General features: G+C 41.3%; 1 protein-coding gene across 5 annotated transcripts in view; it reads right to left on the minus strand.

Annotated features, from left to right (window-relative positions):
- Positions 1-27417, minus strand: part of rxraa (retinoid X receptor, alpha a) — a 100931-nt gene that overhangs the window by 23493 nt on the left and 50021 nt on the right. For all 5 annotated transcript variants that reach the window (XM_041059272.1, XM_041059270.1, XM_041059271.1 and 2 more), the window contains exon 3: positions 15651-15889. In XM_041059272.1, the coding sequence (XP_040915206.1) occupies positions 15651-15889 (239 nt within the window). The remainder of the gene's footprint in view (positions 1-15650; positions 15890-27417) is intronic.

Here is a 27417-nt window from a genome sequence, read left to right on the forward strand (position 1 = left end):
AATGACATTACACTGGGGGAAGAGAAGGAGAAAGAAATTAAATATATTCAGACAAGTGGATCCCTGACAAACACACCCACAACAGAGCACTGAGAGGCAGGACAGAGTTGGCACAGCAGCCGCATGGGCTCGTATAGACATGTTTTCATTAGGTTACCACATATGAGATGTCTGACAGCACAAACACTTTTTGGCTCTAAATTCAGCTTATTCTGTAGCAGAGAAAGGCCCGTTTCTGTCTGCAGGAATCGGTCAAGACAGAGGAACCAATTTGTTCTTATAATGATGACACAAACACAGTCTGAGATAGTTTGTTGTCCTCAGCTGTATGATACAGTGAGCACATCAGCTATGACACGGAAGAACATGGAGATGTATATACACCACAGAAAACAATGCCCTCTCTTAAACATCATATATACAGTGGGTACGGAAAGTATTTTAGACCCCCTTAAATTTTTCACTCTTTGTTATATTGCAGCCATTTGCTAAAATCATTTAAGTTCATTTTTTTCCTCATTAATGTAAACACAGCACCCCATATTGACAGAGAAACACGAAATTGTTGAAATTTTTGCAGATTTATTAAAAAAGAAAAACTGAAATATCACACGGCCATAAGTATTCACACCCTTTGCTCACCCTTTTGAGATAATACAGCCATGAGTGTTTTTGGGAATGATGCAACAAGTTTTTCACACCTGGATTTGGGAATCCTCTGCCATTCCTCCTTGCAGATCCTCTCCAGGTCTGTCAAGTTGGATGGTGAACGTTGATGGACAGCCATTTTCAGGTCTCTCCAGAGATGCTCAATTAGGTTTAAGTCAGGGCTCTGGCTGGGCCATTCAAGAACAGTCACGGAGTTGAAGCTGAAGCCACTCCTTCGTTATTTTAGCTGTGTGCTTAGGGTCATTGTCTTGTTGAAAGGTGAACCGTCGGCCCAGTCTGAGGTCCTGAGCACTCTGGAGAAGGTTTTCGTCCAGGATATCCCTGTACTTGGCCGCATTCATCTTTCCTTCGATTGCAACCAGTCGTCCTGTCCCTGCAGCTGAACAGCATGATGCTGCCACCACCATGCTTCACTGTTGGGACTGTATTGGACAGGTGATGAGCACTGCCTGGTTTTCTCCACACATACCGCTTAGAATTAAGGCCAAAAAGTTCTATCCTGGTCTCATCAGACCAGAGAATCTTATTTCTCACCATCTTGGAGTCCTTCAGGTGTTCTTTTTTTTTTTTAGCAAACTCCATGCGGGCTTTCATGTGTCTTGCACTGAGGAGAGGCTTCCGTCGGGCCACTCTGCCGTAAAGCCCCAACTGGTGGAGGGCTGCAGGGATGGTTGACTTTCTAGAACTTTCTCCCATCTCCCGACTGCATCTCTGGAGCTCAGCCACAGTGATCTTTGGGTTCTTCTTTACCTCTCTCACCAAGGCTCTTCTGCCCAGATTGCTCAGTTTGGCCGGACGGCCAGCTCTAGGAAGGGTCCTGGTTGTCAGTGCATGTCAGAGCAAATGAGAATGACATGCACTGTGAGCTGTAAGGTCTTATACAGACAGGTGTGTGGCCTTCCTAATCAAGTCCAATCAGTATAATCAAACACAGCTGGACTCCAATGAAGGTGTAGAACCATCTCAGGGATGATCAGAAGAAATGGACAGCACCCGAGTTACACATATGAGGGTCACAGCAAAGGGTCTGATACTTATGGCCGTGTGATATTTCAGTTTTTCTTTTTTAATAAATCTGCAAAAATTTCAACAATTTTGTGTTTTTCTGTCAATATGGGGTCTACTGGGACAGAAACTATGGATTATTTTTGAGTGTGATAGAACAGAATGAAAGGTATTAAGGTATTAAAACCATGAAAGTTCACTATAGTCATCTGAGCAAAGGTTTATTTTCTCCAAAACTCGACAGAGTTGCATTTATGATCATAAAGGGAGAACAAACCACATGTGAGCTGTTAAATCTGAAAGTAAGCAAACACACAATTAGGACTTTGCACAACGTGTTCAGATAAAGAAATAAGGATAAATAAAGTTCTCATTTCAACTAACATCTAATTCCCCTTACCAGAACTTTCTCATTCCTTAACTTTCAACATATGGTCAATACATGGCATCAGCTTTAGTGCGCTACAGTGATTAGTGTCCAAGCACAAACAAATGAATCACTTGAGGAAAGTTTTCTGCAAACTTTAAAATCTGTCGTACTACAATAAAGATGAAAAATCTAATTTGAGACAAAGGCATACACACGCAAAAGCCTTTCAGTGTAGGACACACGTACACTGTATATATACATATAAAAACTCTCCAAAACAGAAGATTGAAAATACACAGAGACAGTATACCATCTGCACATGCACATGACGTAGTACGCACAAGCATGCCCACAAACTGTACACACTGAGCTGCTGTAGCTCCTGGCATCTCATTTCACCTTTGGAAACTCTTACACTCTAATATTTGATTCTTCTCAAATAGTTTCAGAGTTAGAAAATGTCAGCAATGCCACATACATTTTCCCTTGAAGCTACAATATATCGTGCTTACATTGAGTAAAATATTACCCACCATGGTGCTTTACCATCACATCAAATAGAAAATTCAAGATGTCTCCTGCATCATTTTATACACACTGCCCCAGAATTCAGCATGATATATGTGGTGTCATGGAAACTTGACTTAAGAACCTGACTAGAACTTCAAAAAAATAAAGCTTTCATGGGTTTGAATATTTTCCTGCATTTGAATGATGGATCCACCGGTGGGTTCTGTGGGTTGAAAAGGTTAAAGCCCTCCACGACATGAAAATGTTCAATTCACACCCTGACACCCACCCATGGCCTGCTCTTCACACTCTGTTTACACAAATACGCACTGAATGGAACACACACACACGCACACAAGCTTAAGCTTCAGGAAAAAAAAAAAAAAGATTATTCTTAGGGTTATTATCCTGCAGAGCTTTCCCTGTGGTGTTTCATACATAATTTCATTATTAATAAATTGAAAAAGGGAAATTCTTTGCAGAATATCAGCTGAGCATAGTTTATATTAAAGTGATACTACTGCGTATGTGCTGTTTAAACTGTCAAAACAAGTGTCGTTTGCACTATTTAATAGCAGGCACACAGGAGCACGAGAACAGTTATTATTGTCAGCTTTTCGTTGACAAAATACCACCCAGGGCTGAAAAAGCCTTTCTTGCAGGGAATAAGATGATTTTTAAGCGAGCGTCTCCATGACATAAAGGGACCAACAAAGCTGCATCATTTGTTTGGAGCCAGCTTCAGCGGCATGTGCGCACACCCACATCTCTGTACGTTCACCCACATGCACGCGCACACACACACACACACATGAGTTCTTACCTCAGTTAAACGCCTGAGTCTAGTCTTTTTCCCCTGTAGCACAGCGCTAACAGAGCTGTCTCCTCAGCTGAGATCGTTTCTATCAAACCCTCTGTCTGCCTGACAGAAAAGACTCTTCCACTCACAATCTATTTTCAGTAAACCTGCAACTCAATCTCAGAGACATTGCTCCCCACGGTGGGGTGGGCAGGCTGGGGGGGTCTTTCTTTCTCTTCTGCCCATGGCGATGGAGGCAAGGCGGGGGGATTAAAGTGGCTCAGGACTGGTTCTGGAAATAGAATACATGTGCCCTCCCCGACAACACATACATGTGACCCTTCACAGGGTGGTATGCCAGCTGTGCGTACAGCCGTATCGTTTTGGGAAACCCCTTGACAATCCTCTCCTTACATACTGCCTGTATTTTTTTTTATTTATTTATTAAGAGTAGATCTCCCTTCAAACTTTTACCGACTGGGGGAGAGAAACAAACGAGGGATATTTAACATCAAGGACGAGAAATGTAGGACATTAGATTCCCCGCAGAACAATGTACAACATGAGCGCCTGAAATGCTACAGCTGAATAACACTGTTTCATGTGCTGCAGGTGTTATGTAACATGTTGTGGAGGACATCTGATTGGTACATCCAGTACAGTGGTGGTCTGTCTGCTTGTGGGTGTCAGATTCTGCACCGAACTGATATATGTGATTATATGTCCTGTGCCACCCACTGGCTCCAGCACACTGATGGAATATTCAAACATGTAAAGATGATGAATTAATAGTTCCACAAAGGAGTGTCGGCCCCTGGAGAGCTGAGGTTTGAATCTACGAGTTTTCAGATACTATGAGCGGCTTCCTTAATCTTAATTCACTTTCATGGAAAGAATTATCTTGGCAGCAGAGGAGCAGGTCCTGTAAACCATTAGTATGCTGTGACAACACACATGGCAGTGAAATATAAAGAAAGGAGTCATCCCTCGAGTGAACAGAGGAGAAAAGCAAAGAAGAGCAGAGACAGTGGAGGCCTCTGCTTAAGACGGGCTTAGCTCGATTCAGAGAGTCAGAGCACAGACTTTGCTCATAAAGACACTTCAAAAGGAGACATCAAATCCTAGCGCACCACTCCTCAATGCACAACCCTCATGTGGAACTTCACTTGCTTTCCAGTTCAAGGGCACCTTTTTTTTTTTTTTTTTTTTTTTTTAAACACAGAGAAAGTTATCTTCACAACATTCTTTCAAAACGCCCTTATAGAAATCCTCCATAAAGCTACGCAGTGGCACAACATGGCCACGGACAGAATGTTTTACTTCACAATCCGCTGTTATACAGTAGATCCCATTCTTCAAAACTCTGTCACTCCAACTCCAAGCACACTTTGCATGAGAATGATTAAATTTTTGTAACTTTAATTCACTTCACTGCTTCAAGGCAAGAAACTAGTGAGGCCCTAAGCTAGAATGTGAAGAGAAAGGAAGTGCGAGTGGACGGGAGACAAATCTCCTGTTGACAGGAGACAACACCTAACCAGCTGCCTCCAGAGAGGTGAGGACAGGGATCAGGGCATGATGCAACCCAATGATAACCCTGTGTCACCTCTGACACCTCATGACAATCACTTCCTTCTAAAAGCAAACTTATCTCAGCAGTCCCACAAAGTATGAGAGGAATGAGTAAGAACTGTCTTCTTATCCCTGTGCTGTGTGTGTCTAAGTCTTATCTATGACACGTATCAGCAGAGACATGTGTGGGGGGGCGGGGGTCGTGTTTCACACAGGGAGGTGTGTTAATGGACCCGCTCTTCTGTGGCCTTCAGGGTACATTTACAGTAAGGCACCCTTTGGGATCAATTACAGCACTGTTACGAGTTTGAAAGACACCTGTTTGAAGACATATAGCTCACAAACAAGCACAAATCAAGGGACACGTGGACGTGAGCACGCACACAATACACAGAATAGTTTGTCCTGCAGTTCAACTATTTGCAGATGAACTTAGAGGTCGTCTGCAAATATGTCTGTCGTGAAACTAAATTTGAAATTACACTCAGGGTGAGGAAAACAGGACAGAGAGATGGATTTTAGCCACTGCAACAGGTCATATCTCTACATCTAAAATTCATGGAATTACTGAAGAACTCATTTTAAGCCCTCATATTTGAAAAGAACAAAAAAAAACTTGTAATGTTTTTCACTTTGTCTACAGAAGAAGCATTGAGGAAGATTTAACAAGGCTAATGCTAATCATGGTGACGCAGATTCCTTTGCTCTCGGTTGTAAAATAATCTCAATGGGACCATGTATTCTTAGCAAAGTTAAATTAATGCTTCAGGAATTAGTCATTGTGTCGACTATATTCCCTTGTCTGAGCAGCATTTGAAAAGATGTGTACAGGCAATTCACTATTGCCTTTTGGCAGAAGAATAAAGTGTACTCCACAGGATATAAGTCATCGTCAATGACTTTACTGATCGCTACAATACAATAAGCTGCTATATGCACGTTTGGGTTGCAAAGTTACGAGCCTGCATTTATAATTGCCGCCTTGACGACTCATTTCACATGAAAAAGCCTCAAAGTTTTTATTTATGAGGACTTTTAACATTTCATCGATTCATTCTTTCTGCACTTTTATCACAGCAATCCCCAAAAATTATTTTAATTTATTCTTATGGCTCATCAACGACCTGCGAGTGAGCACATAAATTACTTATCTACCATTAATAATGTTTTTAGCGACAACAAATAAATCCTTCCTAAGTATGTATTATTGTAAAATAGCTTCATGATTATTGTCACTCAGCTCTAATAAAACACTCTCTCTACTCTCTCTCAGTGGATAGAATTTAGGAGAAGCCGACATTATTCTAGACAGCTCAGAGGTTTCCAGCACTCACCCCATGCTGTGCTGCAACAGATAAAATGAATCATCGCAAGCACTGCTGGCACTTGTGTGTATGTGTGTGTGTGTTTTGATGGAAACTTTTGTTACAGTGAAAAAAAGGATATTAAGACTATCAGTGGAGTGAAAGGCAGCGAGCCTTACAGCAGTGACGTGGGAATACGCAGAGTGACTTTCAGCTGTTGTCTCACCTCAGCATGGCAGTATCTGTGTGTGTCTGTGTTTGTGTCAAGCGTTTTAGGCATCCATGGGAGTGTGTGTGTGTGTGTGCACATAGGGGTGGGTCCGCAGCATGCATACATGTATTTTTAATTTTTGTGCCAGTTGTGTGTCCGCATGCATGTGTTTCTGCATTTCATGTATGAATGCATGAGCATGTGTTTCTGTTTTGTCTGCGTGCATGTGCATAACTGTGTCCTTGTGGCTTTGTGTAAGTGTGTGCATGTGTGAGTGTGAGGGCTGGTTTAATAGGAAGCAGTGCAGCTGTGAGCACTGACACAGCAGCTCTTACAACCCTGGAGTCACTCTCCTCTCACACCAGCCCTCTCTCCAGCTTTTCCGTCCTCTTTTCAATCTCCTCCTCACTATATAAATTCTTCGGTGCGTTTGAATTGTAGCGACCTGTTCTCCCTTTCCTTTGTTCTTTTCAGAAATAAATGACACATTTTAGGGTGCTTTCACAAATAACCTGTTTAGTTCAGTTTAAGCAAACGGCATTTTCTTCTTTGGTGCTATTCATCTGTGCTGGTGTGCAAACTGTCAATCAAATTGTGGACTAAACAACCAGACCAAGACTGCCTGAATATTACGGCGTGACCCACTTCTATGTGCGGTGGTACATTTGTGGTGCATAAAATGCAGATGCATGATGCAGCAAAATGGACCAATGGCAGCATTTGATCATAACAGATATCTGATTTCAAATCCATAAAGAAAGTGACTTCTGATGAGTATCCTGACTTTTATATTTATGCAAATCACGTAGTAACCATGGTAACAAGTATGCAGGTCATGATCAGGGACTTTCTCAGATCTACTGGAAAGTGAAAGGGTGTGTTGTGTCCTACTTGATATATTTCGGCTGTTCCTCATTTTTGACTTTCTCCTCGACTTTGACTCCTCTACGTGGGTCCATGTAGCAATGATGATGCAGCCCAAACTGTCAGTTGGACAGTTTGGGCTGCAACTAATGAAACTGTCTAACTAACGTCTGTGAGTTGTAACTTATTTAAACGTGTTTACTGCTCTTATTATTTTGCAAAAAGCCAGTATGAACACAAACTATACCAGAGCTAAATGACTAATTTTTTTTCTTTTTTATACTTGGTCTGGACCAAGTGAACCAAACTAGTGTGAAAGCTCTCCTACAACTTATAAGAAACAGAAATACAAAATCAAGGATTGAGAGAAAGGTTTAATAAACTGCTTTTCAAACACTGACTGAGAATGACTGTGTTTTCTGTCCGTCAATCCTACATGAATAGAATTTAAACAGACGGTAATCTGTTTACCTGTATATATAATTATTTTGCATGCATGTTACTTGGTGTGCCGGGAAGATGGGTAGGTACCCTTCCAGAGTTTATTTAACTTTGTGCACTGTCATGTGGGAAATCCAGGTCCACAAGTTCAAAACCCCAGTTAAAAGTCTGTGACCTTCTATAATAACCCTGTATATAGGTGTGATCATGCTTATTTATGTCATGTCTGTTGTTCGCTGATAAATTGACGACCGGTTCCTCTGTCCATTAGTAAGTCTTCTGGCAATTAACTGACCATCCATTTCCACTGTCATATAAGCAATTAGTATTTCCATTTCCCAACACTAAATCAACCCGTGACTAATCCACTAGTCTTTCCACTGGTATGGTCTCCAGCAAGTCATTGAAAACATTGTTCACTGTCCAACATATCACTCAGAGATGGATCAAGAAGTATTTTCAGCGTCAAAACGAGAGCCAACCCGGAGATTAATTCTTCAGTATGTCCATTATCATCGAGTCATTCATCAAGGTTTTCCCAATGTTCTCCGCTATGCCACATGAAAATGAAATGAGAGGTATTTCTTTTGTGAAATAGCACATAATCCAGCAGTTATTCAAACAGTGTTTCAGTGTCAAAGCACCTCTGAATTTAGCAGTGGTTAGATTGATTGCATCCTGCAAGTCATTCAGTAGTATTTCCATTGTCCACCATCCAGCAGATAATGGACTGATAAATCCACCAGCAAGTCGTCCAACATCTAACACACTAATGTTTTTACTCAGGTCTTAACATGTCACACAGCCAGTGGTTAACTGCTATTTTTCCTGGCCTCTAATATTTCCAGCAGTGTTATCTGGGGAGTAATTAGTGATTAGCTCTTCAAATAAGATGTGGGGGCTGGTTAACACCAGTTCTGGGAGAATGATTAGTATGATCTGCTCAACATCCAATGCTTAACAGATCATATTAATCTGAAAATAACTCTTATGTTACTTGTAAGGAAAAGCCGAGTGCGGTGGTGTTAGCCTAGATCATTTGCTACAGACGTCTTTTAATAATGTGGACATTATGAAATGTTCTCAGCTAAGGCTGCTGTTCAGTGATAAGCAGACTTTGGTCACATACAGTTTTATCTTTAACCTTTCAGCATTAACATGACAGCTGTCAATCACAGACAAATCCCATACCATCAGGTGCCTTCGACAAGCTACAACATTTCAAAATGCCGTTTGACCAGCGTTTGCCCCCTTTATCCTGAGCTTATTCTTTTGTTGGTGGTTTTTACTTTCACTGCATGACACACTGTGAGAACTACGTCCATAAGAATTTTCTGTACACGCAGCTACAAATCTTACAGGTGTACTAGCAGTGAAAAAAAGTACAATTAGTCATATAGAAAGCATCATTACACTTCACAGACATGCCACAGTGTACATGTCTGTCCCCAGACAGTGTTGAGTTGCTGTAAGATCACACCACCTGATGCAATTAAAGCCCTAAAGGGATTATTTGAAGCTTTAAAATAAATGTGTGGCCCTAAGGCATTCAAACCGCAACGTCTAGAGTCTACATTAGGAGGCTGGTCTCTGAAACCTAAACCTAATGTTACTGTTTCTACCCCTTATAGCTGCCACCTCCTAAATGGCTCGTCTCCTGTGTGGCCCAACACACAAGTCAGAACACACACAGTCCCCAGCGTTATCATGCTACATACTGTCAGTTCTCAAATAATGGGCTATCGTATGTTTGACAAATGAAGGTGGTCCAAAATAAAGTTGAGAAACTCCTTTAACAAAAAAATGTTCCTGAATAAGTTTTAAAATAAAAGCCTTCGAAGGAAGGGAAAGGAATTTGTCCCCTGCACTGCTGGCGCAGCTATAATATGAAATACATGTAGGAAATATGCATTAACAGCAACAAGAAATTATCATGGCAAATTGAAAACTTCTTTCTAAATATTACAAGGTTTACTGTATTTATGTAAAAGGAGTAATTTGAAATAAAGGCCTGCCTGCAGGAATAGTGAGGCTGTCTCTACAAGAAACTAAGAACTAAAGAACTGTGTACCAAACTTCTAGTGAAGCACAACTTAATTAATTCTACACATTAGTTACACTTCCTTGAACTACCAGCGCTGAGGGAAAAAAGTGGTCTCTAAAACTACTTGTAATTGCTACCTGGAGACGACTGTGGCAAAAAAAAAATCCTTTCCCCCATCCATTTGAGGGTTGATTGACGTTAGAGAGCCTTAACTGTTCTCCTGGGACCCTACACACAGCCCCTTTGTGCAGCCATTAGAGCCATGCAACCATGATGTCATGCAAAGTGACTACAGCAAGGTCCATCAAAGACCAGAGCAGCGGAATGGACCTTTATTACTCCCACACAGGAAAAGGAACTGAGGTCCACTACTCTCCCTCTCTTTCTCTCCATTTCTTTCTCTTATGTGTGTGTGTTGTGTTTCGGTCTCCTAGCGACCCTAACCTAAACACGGCATATCCAAAACTGGCACATGACATCAGCGCCACCGCTCATTTATAACTTATTAAGAGCGTGTTCCATTTCTTGTAAAACATTTACACCTTTTTCATATTAGTGTTTCTTCTGTGTCCGACTCCGAAAACACTCAGGCTTTATTTGTATTTTTAAGCCATGTTGAGAGACACTGGAGGCCTGTTGTTGGTTTAGGATTCTCTGGGAGGTTTCGATGGGAGAGCGTGGAAGCCGGAGGGGTACAGACCAAACCGCAAAATGGAAAATGGGAGTCGGCAGTGGTCTGATGATAAAGAGCGCCCCCCCCTTTCCACAAAAAACAAAAAACAAAAAACAACATCCAGACAACTCTCGCCATTGTCATTGGAAGTGTAAAATGTGTTCCAACCCCTGCGTATAATCCCTTCCAGCTGTTTTAAGAGCTGCGGTGTCTGTGATCGAGGGATGGCCTGTTTTATCAGTGAGTTCAAGCCCACAGACATGACCGCTGATGGGTCGGATCCTAATGGGCATGGCTGTGGCCTGGCACTGCCCCCGGATCGGATGCCCGGGGAGATGTTTCGCCATCTCTCCCTTCATAACAGCAAAACCTGAATGTAAGTATGCATTTTGTGTTATGGGCAAAATATGTTTGTTGACAGTGTGCAGCCCTCCTCAGAACAATGCAGATGCTTTTCTGATCTTCAGCGATATACACAAGAGATAACTGGGATGCACCGAACTGACACGACAGGCTAAGAAGTTTCTCACTGGAAAAGAAAAAAAAAAAAAGCGCAGCCACAGTATGTCAGTGTGTCTGGATGTTTGAGACAGAACTGAAGGGGAAGTACTGTTGTTTGAGATGTAAGAATTGGCTGATGATAAAGGACCGTCTCTCTCTTTACATGTGGTTTGGCTTTTGGAAGACACAAGATTCCAGTAAGAATGGGACTTTTGTTCATCCCGTCCCCGGCTTTCATCAAATTGTCATTTACATCTTTGATGTAGAAGATGGTTAAACCTCACTGTTCTTGGTTTTTATTTTTTGAAAATTACACATTTATTGTCTTTTTTATTTTTTTATTTTTAAACAATAAATTTTCACCTTTTTAAAAGTTGCATTTCCTGCAACAAGGAGAAAATGATGATTGTAGTTTATGGTAAACAAGGTCTTCTTGTAATAAGAACACTACAGTGTAATTTTTTTTTATGACAATATAAGGTCATTAGTAAGAATACAAGTTAGGATATGCAAAAGTTGTGTGGTCACGGGTGTGTGATTTTACAGTGAGTGCCTTTGAGTCCATTCCTAAGAGTGTGGGTGTGTGTTGGTTAGCATGGGTGGGGGTCTTGTAATGGGCTCTGGGTGGTTAAGTAGGGGAAGATGCTGAGCTGTGACCTCGTTCCAGTCAACTGCTCATGAAAACAGCAAGTCAGCCGAGTGTTAAAAGCAAGTGGCATACGCCGTCTGACTCAAATCACGTCTCATCAAAAGTGCCGCGCCTCACGACCACAGGGCCCTGCCACCATCCTTAACCTCTGAGCCACACTCTCACATCAAACTGCCATTCTCCACCCTCAATGAGCAACAGTCGGTCAGCCTCTGCAGTCTTAGTTATGCAAACATTCATGGTTAACAGCTCAAATCCACATACATGAGTACTTGTCACATTTAGGGCCGGATAACACCTCCATGTCTTACCTTGAGTAATAAAAGCTGGGTTTCCGACAAGACTGTTTACATTTGATGAAATGCCAACACTTAATTTCAAGTCCACTTATTTGACATTTGCAAGCATTATATAATTCATTATATATCTAAGTGCTTATCTATGTATTTGTCAAAAACTATAAGTCCTTGAGCAGCCATAAGGGGAGTACTCTACTGTACTGTAAGTAATTGGTGACCAGTATTGTATGAGACTGTCCTCATTTTTGCATTATAATGAGTTATAAACCATCTACTAAATGTTTATGTTTACACTGTTAACTGATACTTGGTTGGGCTTTGCATCGACTTATTGATGAGATCTAGGACGAGAAAATACCGTTTATATATCGCTACAGTTTGATGTTGCGTTACATAACCCTGTTCTTCCAGTGTTAGCGTCCTTCCTATTATTATTTGCACAGCTGTGTGTTTTGTTAAGCTGAAGAGGAAAACCTGTAATTGTGCTCTATTTTAATCAGTCTGTGGTTGTTCCTGAAAACAACTGAAAGAGAAACTTAAGAGATACTTAGATATAGACTTAGTTTTATTTAACATGGGGTATTTGTTTTATATCATTTTTCATTCACGTTTTGCAGCTGTATATTTTCAGACACGGCAGGAAATGCCGTCTTTGCATTTTATTTTGATCACAGTCTGTTTTAACAAAAGTGCATGCGACATCTTTGACTTAGAGCTTAACATTTAGCCCACTTCAGAGAACATACCTGAGATATATACTGCATATCATCATTCAGCCTAAAAATACTGAGATATAACTTTTGGTCCATTTTGCGCAGCCCTACTAAATAAGGAGACTTGAAGTAAAGTGCTATGCAAGCAACAAAGGTGTCTAAATAAATACAGTCATATATCAGAAATTATAACTGAAATCTGGAAAAGTGATGAAAAGAATTGGACAAAAGTAGACAGAATTAAAATTCAGACCAAGCGCCGCCAACTTTCTGTACGTGATAGTTTGCAACACTTCCTGCTACAGACACAATTCAGTTATCGGATAAAGTACTGGAGTTCAAGGTCAGTGTGAAGACAGGAAAAGGGCGGCTAACTGTTTCTTATGCCCTCAGTCTGATTACATTTGCATGTGCCTACCAAACACCGGCATCTTGAAATGGGTGGCTAGCCTTAAAGAAGGGGATGGTACACTTTTACCCACTTTGACCCTAAACGCTACATTCCTACGCCCTAGATGAAAAAAGTGCTTTGTAGAAAAACATGTTTATGAAAGAAGATTATGTTTCAGTATTGATACTGAATCAGAACTAGTATCGTTTTTCAATATCCAACTCAAAGAATAACATCTGAGCAGTGCAAATTGTTGGTGATTGTTGTGTTTTGCAGTAATTTACTCTGATACCAGCTGTTTCGCCAAATTTAAAATAATACAGCACTGTTAAAGACTAAAAACCAGTCATGACCCATAAAACAAGTGAAGATACATGCTATAATTACTGTACATACGCCATTAAAGCTTCCACCGCTGACAGAAACAGCTGTTACCTGCTTTTTGAGCAGCTGTTAAAACTGCCTAGACTGGCTGAGAAGCAGTGAAGAAAAAAAAAATGCACATATATGTTTACGTGCTTAATTTGTATACTCAAACACTTCTAAATTCACTAAAGCTCCTTGTTATAGATTCATTCAAATGAGACAGACTGAGCTGAATCAACTCCACATCCAACCTGCATACAAAGTACGCCGCTCCGGGACAGAAACAGCAGAACAGATGAAAGTGCTGGAATTAAAAAGTGTAGAAGAATCAGAAAGAGAGAGGGGGGAAGTGAGCTTTCTAGCAATGAAAGATTCTGGCCGCTTTCTGAAAGTGCCCCTAATCCACTCTTAACTCCATTACATGTGGGACACTTTCGTTTAGAAGGCGATGATAAGCCCAACAATAGTGAGGAGGGCCCATTCCAAATAGTATCACATTGCCGACGCACTTTAGCACAATTATTAACAAACACAAAAAAGGGCAGCCACTGCATTTTGGGGGGAAACAATTTCAATTTTAGATATGGCTCCAGACGGAAACTGGGCCACTGCAGGCTTTGATGTCTTAATTGGGTGTGTGTGTGTGTTTTTTTTTTTTAATACCAAAGAAACCAAGGCTTATTGATGGAACAAAAACTACAGAGAGAGAGAGAGAGAGAGAGAGAGAGAGAGAGAGAGAGAGAGAGAGAGAGAGAGAGAGAGAGAGAGAGAGAGAGGAAATGGAGATTATGTGAAAGAGACAAGGAATAAAAAAACAAGAAAAGGAAAAATAGAGAGGAAAGAGGACAGCAACAGAGAGAAGAAGAGTGAAGGGACAGAGAAGAAAGCAAGATATGGTGGGAGAGAGTGACAAATATGCCTCAGACATAGAAGAAAGAGTGACAGAGCTGGAGTGCTGTGGAATCCCATTTGAATAGGCCTTGATTAACTGTGGCATGGGGTCAAAGCAGGGCCTCAGTCTGCTGTGGCTTGGCTTAGGAGGAAAATTGTGTTTGTGTGTGTGTGTGTGTGTGTGTGTGTGTGTGTGTCTGTGTGTCTGTGTGGCTGGGTAAGTGTAAGCAACTGTAATTTGCACCTCTCAGACATGTGAATACAGTTTGTAAGACATGATACACAACAGTCTGTCTGGTTAGTTTATAGGAAGTTGAGAGTAAATACACAGAAAAACCTCATGGAGCCACGTTACTATGGTGGAGGCTGCCGAGCGTGCCGAACATGCTGTGGTTTCCAAATGTGACAATTCGGCTTCATAATTCAGCTACGATTGTTTATTTATTTGTTGATTATTCAAATTAATGTATTCATTTAAATGAGAAGATCAAAATTACTCTCGTGTAAAACAACAAGTTGTGTTTTTACAGACAGTTACATACTGGACTGTTTCTCAGCTGAGTCCAGTGAGGTCCTGGAGTCATGTCGCCACTCAGAGGTTGCTGGGCAAACAACGGACATAATTAGTGAGCTTTAGAGGTACTGGCAGGTATTTCTTTCTTTTCTTTTTTTTTTTTTTTTTTTATCTTTGGATAGAGCTGGCTTAGTCCAAGATATGGCGGCAAAGTAACCTACATGCCTTCTTTCAGTAGTGAGTGAATTGATGACATGTTGCCCATAATAACGTCTCTAAAACTCACTTTTTGCTTCTTACTTTTTTCTCTCCTGATTTCTCAGCACAGGGTATCTAACAATACTGAACACCGATATGATATCAGCGCTTAATTTTTCTCACATTTTAAATCGACATACCCCTCTGAGTGGAAGTCCCTGGGATCATTTTTATTGAAGGCCCAGGGATTGCTGCAGCCCATTATGAATGAGTGAAAGTTACCGGTAACATAAAACAGAACACTTACTAAAGAAAGAGTATTTTTTGTGGGCCGATCACATCATGATACTGATATTCCATCCTCATAATAAGGTCAATGTAATAAGGTATACATCTCCTCACTTGTGATGAATACAGACGCCACCATAATAATATGGTTCGTGTAGGCAGATACACATGAATACACATCTGTGTGTATGTGTGTGCACATACATGGCTATTTGGCATTTTTTATAATAAGTGTATGTACTGGAGTGTTTACATTCATGTGTCATGTTTATGTGTCATCCATCATTAAGTATCCATACTATGTATTTGTATGTGTATACCTAAAAATACTTTAAGTGTGTGTGTGTGTGTGTTTTTTTAATCTGTTACAGGCCTCACCTGGGGGCTGACGCTGGGGCCGTAACCCATGCCCGGCGAGTTCATGGAGTGAGGGCCCATGGGCGAGCTGATGACGGAGAAGGGTGAGGGCATGCCGTTCATGGGTGAGCTCAGTGTGCTGATGGGTGAGTGAAGAGAGCCAGAGGGCCCCATGGACGTCGGGCTGAGCAGAGACGGGTGCATTCCTCGGTGGGATGTGGGTGAGCCCAGGGGTGAGGAGGTCATCTGACCTGAAGAGTCTGTTCAGAAAAAAAAAAAAAGAAAGAAAGAACATTAGAATGACAGCATTTTATACTGAAGATTTCTGTACAGAAAAAGTGGCACAGAACAAATTTTGCTTTTGTTTGTGATTTACTAAATGAGCCTGACAAAACTTGACGCACCTTGAAACTTTGTAATTTCAACAGGAAACGTTTGAAAACCTCGTTCTTCATGTGCACATTTTGATTTTTAGATACATTCCCACACTCTAATTTGAGTTTTTCCTGACCAGAGTCGTTGGCACCAAGAATTCAGCACATCTGGTGAAGTGTGAAAGCAGTTGTTGAATTTGAGCACGGTCCAGGAAAACGGACAATTCAGCAAAAACCCTTGAGACAATTAAATCTGACGATAGCTCTTGCGGAAAAGAGAAAAACTTAACATGAGAGTCAAAGGAGGCCTAGTATTTCTACACAGTAGAGCGAGTCTGTCCCTGAACTGAAGAGTGAACGTCTTCACAAGTGCTTCCCTGAGGGATCTGTGAGGACAGGATGTATATCTATAATGCATGTGGTTGATGGGTGAGGTAGCGGGGCCCACGAGCAACCATGCCTCCTAGAAATCACGATTCTATACAGCTAAACTGCTACAGAATGTTTTGAAGGAAATATAATCATTGGCTGAATTATGCTCAGAGGGAGCAAATTCTGTGAATGAATGAAGCGCTACATTTATTAACAGCGGCAGCTTTGCTTGAAGGTGGTTGGGGTGGATGGTGGGTGCACAACTGTCACACCAGAGGCTACGGTTCGCTTCTAGAGTCCTGTCTGTGGTTAAGTGTAGGCAACAAGAGCCTTTGGTTATAGATGGGGAAAGACTAAGGATCATGGAAATGAATGTGTCTGAAGTCAGTGCGAACCTTTTCTGTATTAAACAAAACCAGGATCTTTCTAACCTTTACCAAGTCTTGTGGGTGTCTTAACAAAACCATTAAAAAAGCATAATAATGCTGTAGTGACGATAAATGGATATTGTACTGCAAGAGTGAATACTCTGGCAGAAAACAAATACGTTGTCTGTGAACATTTTAATGATGCATTCAGTGTTAACATACTTTCAACATATCCTCATTCCCTTTACAGAAAACATAATCTGGGTCCAATTATGTTTCTTACAAAAGGTATTTGCTGCTGCAGTTAAGTTTTGTATAAATAATTATTTCTAGCAACAGGGTTGCAAGGAGAAATAAAAATACAAAGTTGTACCACAGCTGAGGGGAAACTTGCAGTGAGACTGAAATGAGAGAGAGGGATAAGAATAAAGTTTTATGTATAAGAGCTCTGTTCCCTGTTACACTTAGTCCTACTCTTTAGCTTGTATGAGCGGGCCATCTTCCCATCAGCTGTCAGCACAGAGGATATGGGACAGACAGTAGTGTGAGCACAGAAAGAGGATACTGTGGTGTGTCACTGAGAATTTGGCAACAGAGTTGTATGTGCACTGATAACAACTCCCTCCCTCCTGCCTCGTCTTTTAACACCGCCTTTCATTCTCTCTTATATATTTATGATGCCTGTCTTTGCTGCTATCCGCCTCTCCATTCTCGGTCCCTGTGCTACTTCTGTGTAATCTGTGCATCATTGTAGAGGAATCCATCCCCTCCTGCGCTTCAAGTTTTCCTCCTAAATTTTTTTCCTTATTAGAGTTTAATGGAGGGTGTTGCAAACTAATCAGACTGATGGGCCCTCTGGGACAATCTAGTGATTTACAGAAGACGAATCAGCAACTTTTTCGACAGCCGATTAAATGATCTTTCAAGCAAAATGTCTAACACTCGGTGGTTTCTGCTTTTCAAATGTGGAAATTTGCTGCTTTTCCTCGTCTTATATTATCGTAAAGTGAATATTTTGGGATTTCAGGCTGTTGATTGGACAATACAACATATATAGAGATGATGACATAGCAGTCTATGGAGCTCAATCAGTGGGCAGGACTGCTTCATGGCAATACAAGATTTACAGGAATTTGCATGAGAGTGATGAATTACTTCAAGTTTTCAAACAGGGTAGTCAATAGACATCCCACATTATTATTTTACGTTTTAAATGCTGCACAATTCAATTGACAGAAGTCTTTAATATACAGTATGGAATTATCTATATTCCATGCTAGAACAGTTTATTCAAAAGACCCACCCCTGTAGCTGATATAAGACAGCTTACGTTCACCGCTGTCATTCTGTTGTCCTAACATACCCTCCTTTTATACCCTGTCCTACTCTGACCCTACAACTTTGCTCTCGCTGCAGCAGGGACATGGACTTGTTATGCAATAAGTGCGAGTGTGGCTTGTCTATCACACTCCCACGTTTCATAAGTGACTAGGTTCCTCTGTTTCCACGCAGTGGAATAAAACTGATGGATGGCTCAATTAGCTGACAGCCGAGAGTAATGAATCCAGTTCACAGAGATTTTCCTGGAGTCGTTCGTCTCTGTCCCAGGTGACTTTACAGGATTTTTTTTTTTCTTTTTTGATTATGTGTGTGTGTGTGTTTTTGTAGTGTGTTTCTGTTATAAAATGTCTTGTGAATGCAGAACAAATAAAGGGGGGAATCTCTGCATCTTTCTCCCTGCATCAGCAGTCCTCAGAGCAACAACCTAGCTGCCAGCTGAGCCAAGCCAAACACTCCCTGCACATCCTGCTTGCTTCACGAGCACTTCCTGTAAGCACACACACACACACACACACACACGGCCCCCATCCCTCTGAAAACAAACACACATTCTTCTTAATAAAGGGCTAACAACAGCTCTGCATCTAGCTGTATTAGTTCTGTGTTTAATCCTCTGACTGATACCCCTTAAGCTTATATCCTTCTGATTACATTTTTTTTCCTAAAATGCGCCCACACACGATTCCTGAAAAAAATTTTTTAAATAAAAATAAATAAATAAATAAATAAATAAAGCTCCCTGAGCCAGCAATTCCCATAACCCTTCTTCAATTGGGTTTTAATTCAGGCAGATAAAGCGAGCTGTGGTATTAGGGCTGCCAATCTGCCATTGTAGGTCTCAGCAGGGGGGGAGCTCAGCTGACAGAGTCCCAGCAAGGCCCCACCTCGAGGGAGATGACAGAGACGAGCTGGGAGGTAGATCAGCCTGTTTATGTCTCTTTCTCTCCCATTCGTTCCTTATGTTTCTCTCTCTTCCCTTTTTTTTTAGACAAGAGGAACAACCAGAGCAGAACATCAACTGAAAAATCTCCAAAAATCGTCTCTGATGTTCCTTTTTCCAGATGACCATGAAGCAAGATATGTAACTATGCAGTCATACTGTATGTGAATGGTCTTATTTGGGTAAAGCTCCCAGAAGATATACATATCTCACAGCAAAATGTGTGTGTTTGCGTTTCTGTGTGTGTATGTTTATTCTTGTTGGAGTTGGGTTGCCAGTGTAGGATTACAGCAGGATGAAAAGGACTCTGTCCTAATCCTCCCCAGAGAGGAGAGGAGAAGAGAGAAGAGAGAAGAGAGGAGAAAAGATGTAGGAGGAGAGAAAAGGAAACAAGGAAAGGAGTAAGGAGGAATTGAAAAGACATGCAAGGAGAGAAGACAGGAGACAGGAGAGGACAGGGAACAAAAAGACTTATGAGTAGAGTAGAAGAGTGAAGGGGAGGAACTGAAAAGATGTATGAAGAGAGGAGAGAAAAAGAGGGGAAACCAGGACAAAAGGAGAGAAACCAGTACAAGGGGAGGAGAGGAGGAAAAGGGAAAGGAAAGACAGGAATGACAAGAGAGACAAGGAAATTTGGGAAAGGACAAGAAGGACAATATGGGAAAAAGATAAACACTGACCCCCCTGCCTTTATTTCCTCATATTTGCGATTTCATTTCAACCTGTTGAACTGGAAAATGTGAAAATGGTGAAAAATGTTTTACAAGTAATTCTGGGAAAACATTGCAACTGTTTGTTCTACCTGCAAAAAGCATAAAATAATCATGGTTCAGTTTTCCCCCTTGGTTCATGACGTTTGGGGATAGGTGTGTGGGTTGAGAGGTTTGGGTTAAGAGAGCTGCTGGCTTCTCGATTTTTTTTTTTTTTTTTTTTGCCCTGTTGTTGGCTCGACTTTCAGACATTTGGGGGTCGATATCTGTCCATCTTTGGTTTTAGAAGGATTTATAACACTTGTTTGAAAGCTTTTATTGCACTAAACGTAACGAGTTGTCAACCCGTCTCTCATCTGCTCTGCTTCGTGTGTGTGTGGAGGGGACACACATGGTGAAACAGAAAGCAGCGGAGAGAAGAGAAACGTCACCGTAAATGACAGCAAAACACAGCAGAGACTCTCACACTGATGTGAAATGAAACAAATGCACAGAGATAAATAAAATAAATAAAATATTTTGTTTTTGTTTTTTTTCATTGGTTTCTTGGGGGAGGAGGAGGAGGGGGGGGGGGGGGGGGGGGGGGTGCTCCTCCAAAGCAGTGGAAGGGGGGAAACGCTTTTGTCAGCTTGCAAGATTAGATAAGATTGTGTATATAAAGGAAAATGGTGAGCAAGGGCAGAGCAGGGGAGGCGAGGGGAATCAAAATTATTCAAGCATCCAAGAAATGAGTGGCAGTCATCCAGGTTTCCTGAAAGCCAGTATGCAAAAATGTTTAGACAGGGGTTAGAAAAAAATGCTTCTGAGTTTTGTCGTTTGCAGCCTCTGCCTGTCAATTGGCCTGGATCACTGGGCACACAAAAGCACAACTGACAGCTACAAATAAGCAAATTAGGGCCCATCTTACTGGCAGGCGCAGACAGAGTTCTCCACTTATCACTTCTGTACTGCACACAAGCATCTCCTATTTCTAAACAATGCTTCCCTCCCTCGCTCTCGCCTTTTTTTGCTCTTTTGTTATGCCATTGGGTGTGATTACACAGAGGAAATTTGCCAATTTGCGTTCTGGCTGTTATGGGCTTGTGAATACAGAATATGATAAATGGATGATTGAGATAACAATGGATGCTGAGACGGAAGGAGACGATCCTCAACAGGGAAATGACAGTGTATGGAGCTTGTTCAGACATTTGAAACAGCCTAAGTTCACAATTTTCTGACAGGTGTTGTGACTGATGATGATCCTGTCCAGAAAGAGAACACCTTCTGTCATCTGTTCAGTAGCAAAGGTGGAAAGCAAAAGGAAGTTTAATCGTGACTCACATGTTGAATATTTTTAGGTAGTAAACCCAGCCCCCCACTTCCACCCTCCCCACCTCAAACTCCCAGGTCCTCTGGATGAAATATAGTTTAGAAAAATAGTCAGTTACACACAACAAAAATCGACCGAGGGGAAAAAACCCAAATAACTTCCAAATATGCTTATAGAAATATTTCCAATGCTCCGATTAATACAAGTTGGGCTGTTCCAGACTCAAGTCAAGAGGTTTGCCAATTTACATTGGAAAGATTTTCAAAGTAAATCGGAAAGGGCATCCAAACTTCCACAAACTTATCCTTGTCAGAGAGAGGTGTGCCAAGATCTTGTTCCCAAAGGGTTCTGAGACTAGCCACATCCTGAGGATTCATAATTGCTAGTACATCACAGATGCTTGCAATGATGCCCCTGAGACTAGCATCTGCGGCTAAAAGAGTATCTAGTTCTACAAAATGCTTAAATAACACAAGAAATGAGAGTGGGACAGGTTCAGTTTTCCTGCCAATTGATTGGATGATGTAACTACCCCATCGAGGATATGAGTCGTTAATAACTTGAATACCATTCCCATACCATGCCGGAAAAGAAATATATAACTTGGCTGGGGTAAAGAGGAGGTTTGACATTTCAACAAAGAAGGAGGCTGAAATCCACTTCAAGGCAATTCTAAGCCATTGGAAAAAAAGGAAGGTTTATGTGGATGGTTAGACGCACAAAGCACCCGACTTAGAAACTAGAGGCTACAGTTCACATACAGTCCTCCCTCTGAAGGTTTACATCGTTCTTTTACACATGAAAGTGTGCACTCCTTTATTTTATCCAAGAAGGTCTGGTTGGCTTAAGTTATCCAGAGCTTAACTATAGAGGAGTCAGATCAGAAAATGTCCATTTGTATCATTTTTGGTCACACAGGTCATTTTGGGAGGCAGAAACGATCTATTTTGCCATTTAGGTATAGAGTCTTGCTGAAATAAAACCTAGGAGAGAGGAAGAGGAGCTTGTTCTGTGGTCTTTAAAAGTTACACTGAGTCACTGACACTCTATTTGTTGGAAGGGGAGAGTATATCCTGAAGGAACACAGCAGAGGGTGCACTATTTGTCAGCTAAACAGAGCTTGTTTTCATTAAGTTGATGCAAGCTTAATCTAGTTTTTTTCGTTAGTTTATATTTATTGGCTATCCAGGGGCGAAATTTCCACATGGGATGGGGGGCATGCCTTCCTCATTGCTTTTGTTACCGTGGGCTCAAAACAATGAGCATAACAATCATCAGCGAGTGGTGTGGCCAGTACTATGTGCTGAGTTTTCTGCAGCATTTTGAAACACATTAACAATCATAAGCATGTGCCTGCGCACAGACAGACGGATTCTCATTTTTCACTCTGCGGCTAACTCTCCTCCTCTATTATTCATCTACTAGTGCCACAGTGGAGAATGAGTGGATCAGGAGGACGTGGGATGCAGCAAAAACAGAAGAGCAGAGCTCATAAATCTCACTAAATCACATACTTCACGTCCAGTTGCCATTTTGCCTTTTGATCTCGTCACTCATGACAGTCAGCAGGCAAAAAATCATCATGCTTCGGGTAGTTTGTCCTCATGAAATGATGCAGACAGCAGTGCCAGCTTTAGGTTAATGTCGCTTCAGAGTCTGTCCAATCCCATATTCTCCTGAGACGTTGTTAGATCTTTCACAACAGCACAAACACACACACACAAAATATCCAAGCTGGCTCCATGCAGATCTTTACACAAACAATGGGTTTTCTATACCACCCTGCTGGCAGTGGGTCAGCTGAGGGATGATGGCATTGGTGAGACACCAGCCAGGAAAAAAACGATCATTTCATGGATTGACTCTGGCGTAAATGAAGCAGTCATGAGTCACTTGCACCTACACCGCTGCACATTAGCAAACCGCCGTCCCTCTGACAGGGAAAAACTAAAGAAGCTGCACCCTGACAACACTAATGCAGACGCAGCCTGACCCCCTCAACCCACCCGCCACTGAAAGTCAGGCTGCATCTGGGGGTCATCAGATTTTTTTTTTTTTTTTTTTTTTTTTAACGATTCACAGGGACGTTTTTGGAGAGGCAGGTGTCAGTTTTTGAAGCGCGCCGAGCACCACAGCACAGTCTGGATGAAACACTCGTCATTAGCATTTCTCCGGATGTGTTCACAGGAAAAGATTCAACTAAAAACCCAAGAGATTTAGTCGGTTGCGTAAAAAACCCAGAGCCCAAAATAACACAGGAGTCGGTATAACGGCCTCATTTTTAGAGTTTTTACCGCTGATGTCTATATCACCATGACGACTGCAGGCTGATGTTTTACTCAATCTTCCATGAAGCTCTGTGCGCGTGTTTCAATGTGTGCTTCAACGATTAAATGATTATTCATCAGCTTATTGTCATCATCACACTTTCCAACTGTGATGAAAATTAAATACTTAAGTCGACGTGTTGTGTGTGCTCATTAATCAGCAAACGTCCCTCTGCCGTCTTCCACAAAATAAACAGGTCCAAAGAGTAAATATCCCCGTCTAATGTGTTTACTCTACAGATAGTGGAGAGGTAGTGGGACTGTGTGTCTGGGGGAGTGTGTGTGTGTGTGTGTGTGTGTGTGTGTGTGTGTGTGTGTGTGTGTGTGTGTTTAAGGTGGGTGGGAGTCGGTGTAGGGGTGCGGCCATAACTGGTTGATGACATGTCAATATGTGATATAAAACATAACGAGAAGTGGCCAGAGTTATTTTTAGCACTGCACCATAATTTCCCAAAATCCAAAGTGATGTCTTTATGTTTAATGTATGTCTTTATGTTGTATGTATGTCTTCTTGTTTTGTCTGGCCTGAGGATTTTTAATTTGTAGTGATAAAGGGAAAACTGAGAAAGTGACTTACATTTTTAAGGTTTCATTTTCTTGTTTTGAACCTACTAAATAAGTACAGCATGACTGAATTTTCTTTTATTCACGAGAGCTATATTCATTGCCAGGATTTTGAAGCTTTTCAGATGTTTCTTTTACCTTTCTATCAATTTATCCCCACTGATACCAGTTCCTCTTGTTTTTGTTTTTTTTTTAACAAACTTTTTTCTCCTGTGTGCCTTCTGAAGCATAATACCCACTGACAATCATTCACATCACGCAAATGTCCTACTTCCCCTCGTTGTGAACCACATCTATAACTGCTGATCAAGGTCTGCTGCAGCGTCTCTCTGAGCCTTCCTGTTTCACTACTAAATAAACACCTGATTTCTTCCGATATACCTATCACACTTGAAAGCTATTTTTGTGTGTTAAAAAGACGGCAAGTAGGTTGACTGATATTTTTTTTGTATTACTCAGCCTGATGATGAAAGTCCGGCCTCACTGAGCAGAGTTTGTTGTGGGTTGAACGAATGGACACTTTTGAGGCCCTGACGTCTCTGTTCTGACCTGCTGTGGCTTGTGATAACGGTTCCTTATTTTTATCTTATCACATCCGAGTATCTCACGTACTACTACGTGATAGAAAGATGGGAAGTTCACGTTAATATGAAAACTGTGACTGACCAGAACAAAGTTTGATGCAAAACAATGCACAAAAAGTCCAACAAGAAATGAGTTGTTGCGTATGGTAGCATCTGACCAACACCTCTGAGACTTGGAGCTCAGCAAAGGACATCACGGCCTTATGAAATGCACAAGGGATGTTTGACGAAAACAGGGTTGTGTTCCCAGTCGTTTGTTCCCAGTGGTCTTTGTGCTTTTTATAATCCCCTCACAATTAAATATACAGTACAGGAGAAAATAATACACTGTGTTTACACGGTTTTTCCCCTTACTCTCATTACTTTAAATCCTACAGTCTCATTACACTAAGCGAGGTGAGCGAGACGGAAGGTGCAAACAGCCACGTGGTGATGAGGGTGTTTGCTTCAACAGGAACTCCTGTCATGATAAGATATGATCAGACAGAACAGCTGCAACTATACAGTAGATGGATCTTTGTGACAGCTCTAATCAAAAGTATCCAAACCGTCTTTTCACGGTCTGTTAAGGCCCCTATCTGTTGGCATCCATCTCGTAGACTAAAAGACAGAATGGAAGACCAAAAGAAAAAGGCCTAAATGTGGGATAAGTGGCAGAAAAGAACCAAAACAGGCCACCCATAATTTCACAGTAGGTGGGCTGCTAACAACCATCATTTGATACACTGTGTTGATATAACCCGATTCTTTTTGCCTGCTGAAACAACTGCCCTCATTAAAGACTTAATTCTTTCCCTCCCACCTCCCTTTTACTCTTTTCTGTCTCTCACGAGCTCCCTTTATTTTCCTCCCACTTCAATTCATTTCCCTGATAGCGTGTGGATGAGAGCGCCAGCTCCTGGGGCATGCCGTTGCCCTCAGTGACTCTTAAGTGTCTGAAGAGGCCACGGAGCCGCGGCTGGCTGTGGCTAGGTGCCAGCTAAGCCACAGATTACTGGCACTATTGCTAACTGTGCCCCGACAGCCAACACTCTGATCTGCTGATATGGCCTAATTGTTCTCTTTAGCTCAGAGGTGATATACCATCTCTCCCTGGGAGCTCAGAGACAGAGCACCAGCTGGCTTTAGAGCAGAGCTGTGCAAGACAAGGCTGAGAAAATGTTGTTGAAAGTAGCAGCCTGGAAATACGTGCATTTATCATGTTCTGGCCTAACTAATAGACACAACTTATCTAAAAGAATTTGGAGAGAAGCTACAGGCAACTTGAGCAATGTCTGGTGGAGAAACTGGAGAAAATAAAAAGGAAATAAAACAATGTAAGGGGTACATGTATATGCTGCTTACAGTGTTAATGTTTCCCATTTTTTGGCCATAAGCAGTTGAACAAAACAGAGCTTTAATAGCTGGTCCCATCCATCTGAGTCATCTGATGAAATATGATTTTTTTTTCTTTTAATTTCAGTGGAGTTTTAGGTCCTTTATCCACTTAAAAAGGATTCAGATTGCATAAGAGGATTTGATACTGGATTCAGGTTTGACAAAATGCTATCAAACGCATACCCTGAATGGCCTCAGTGCAGAGTAGGGTTCTCTACTAGAAGTATGGTTTGTTGTATAGTTTACTTGCTTCTTTCCCTCACCGAAAAGACTTCTATATGTCTATGGCTACATCTGAAATTGTCAAAAGAGCAACAAGTGGAGAGTGATAACACACGAGATACAAAGAAAGTAAAAATACTACTGAGAAGATCTAATATACAAGTGAATAACAGCCACATGGTAAATGCATCACACTGTCCTCTGGTTGGCAGCTTATGTCATGAGCAGCGAATGACAAAAGCAGTTGATCAAAGGCATGGCATGAAGTGATAATTACCACTGCAGCCTGCAGAGCTGCCTTCAGGAGAAGAAGATTACATTTGCAACCGATGCTCTTCTGCTCTTTTTGAGGATTTATTACCTTTTCAGTAACACGGCAGCTTAGAGAGTAGCAAGGGAACACCAAGTTAATAAACTCCAAGATGTTAAAGAACAACAGGCTTTTTGAACAACTTTAACCACACAAAGTAGAGGCTTTGGGCTGATTTTTTTTTTTTTTTAAGTCTGCAGACTGATGATTATGTGAAAGCTTCAACTTTGCTGGTCCTATTATCCATGAGGAACCCCTGCCATTACGAAAATGGGTTGGCTTCTTTTCTGAATTAATCATTTGAAAAAAATAAAATACAATTAAATTAAAAAAAAATAATATCAGGTATTCCTACTGAGCCCTCTGAGCTGTCGTGTCTTAGACTCTTGTATGAATCCAAGAACCAGGGAAACGCAAGGCAGCCAGGAAGCTATGATTCATCAAGCTTCCTCTTTTGTTGCGCCCAGAGATAAAAATCACAACACAGGCCCTTATCTGGCTCGCTCACTGCCAAAGCACACTTGAAGGCACATGGCTGAGCATATACATATACACACAAACGCAGAGAGATAATAACATGACTGCAAAACTCAAGAATGAGCATAATTCAACAACAGCAGCTGCAAAGAATCTGATATCTGTTTTTGATTACTTTCAGATTTTTGTCAGTTGTGTTTTCGTAACTCTGACAGAATTAAACTGGGCATGGTGAAGCATTAGGTTTCAATATTACTATTGTGCTCTGAAATGAAAGTTAAAAAAAAAAAGCCTTCTAGAAAGGTAGGGAGACATTCAAAAACATTAAGGCATGCTTTGGAAAAACGCTGTGTTAAGTATAAATAAATGGCCTCACATTTTTGCAGAAGTGAGCGAGAAAAGTTCTGCAGACAAAACTGTTCAGTCTTGACAGACCAAAGAAACGTCAATTAGGAACTGATCGCATACTGCTAAAACATTTTAACCTCCTGTCACTGTTTCTGCTAAACC

This window comes from Toxotes jaculatrix, chromosome 16, assembly GCF_017976425.1.
Source record: "Toxotes jaculatrix isolate fToxJac2 chromosome 16, fToxJac2.pri, whole genome shotgun sequence".
Taxonomy (NCBI): Eukaryota; Metazoa; Chordata; class Actinopteri; family Toxotidae; genus Toxotes; species Toxotes jaculatrix.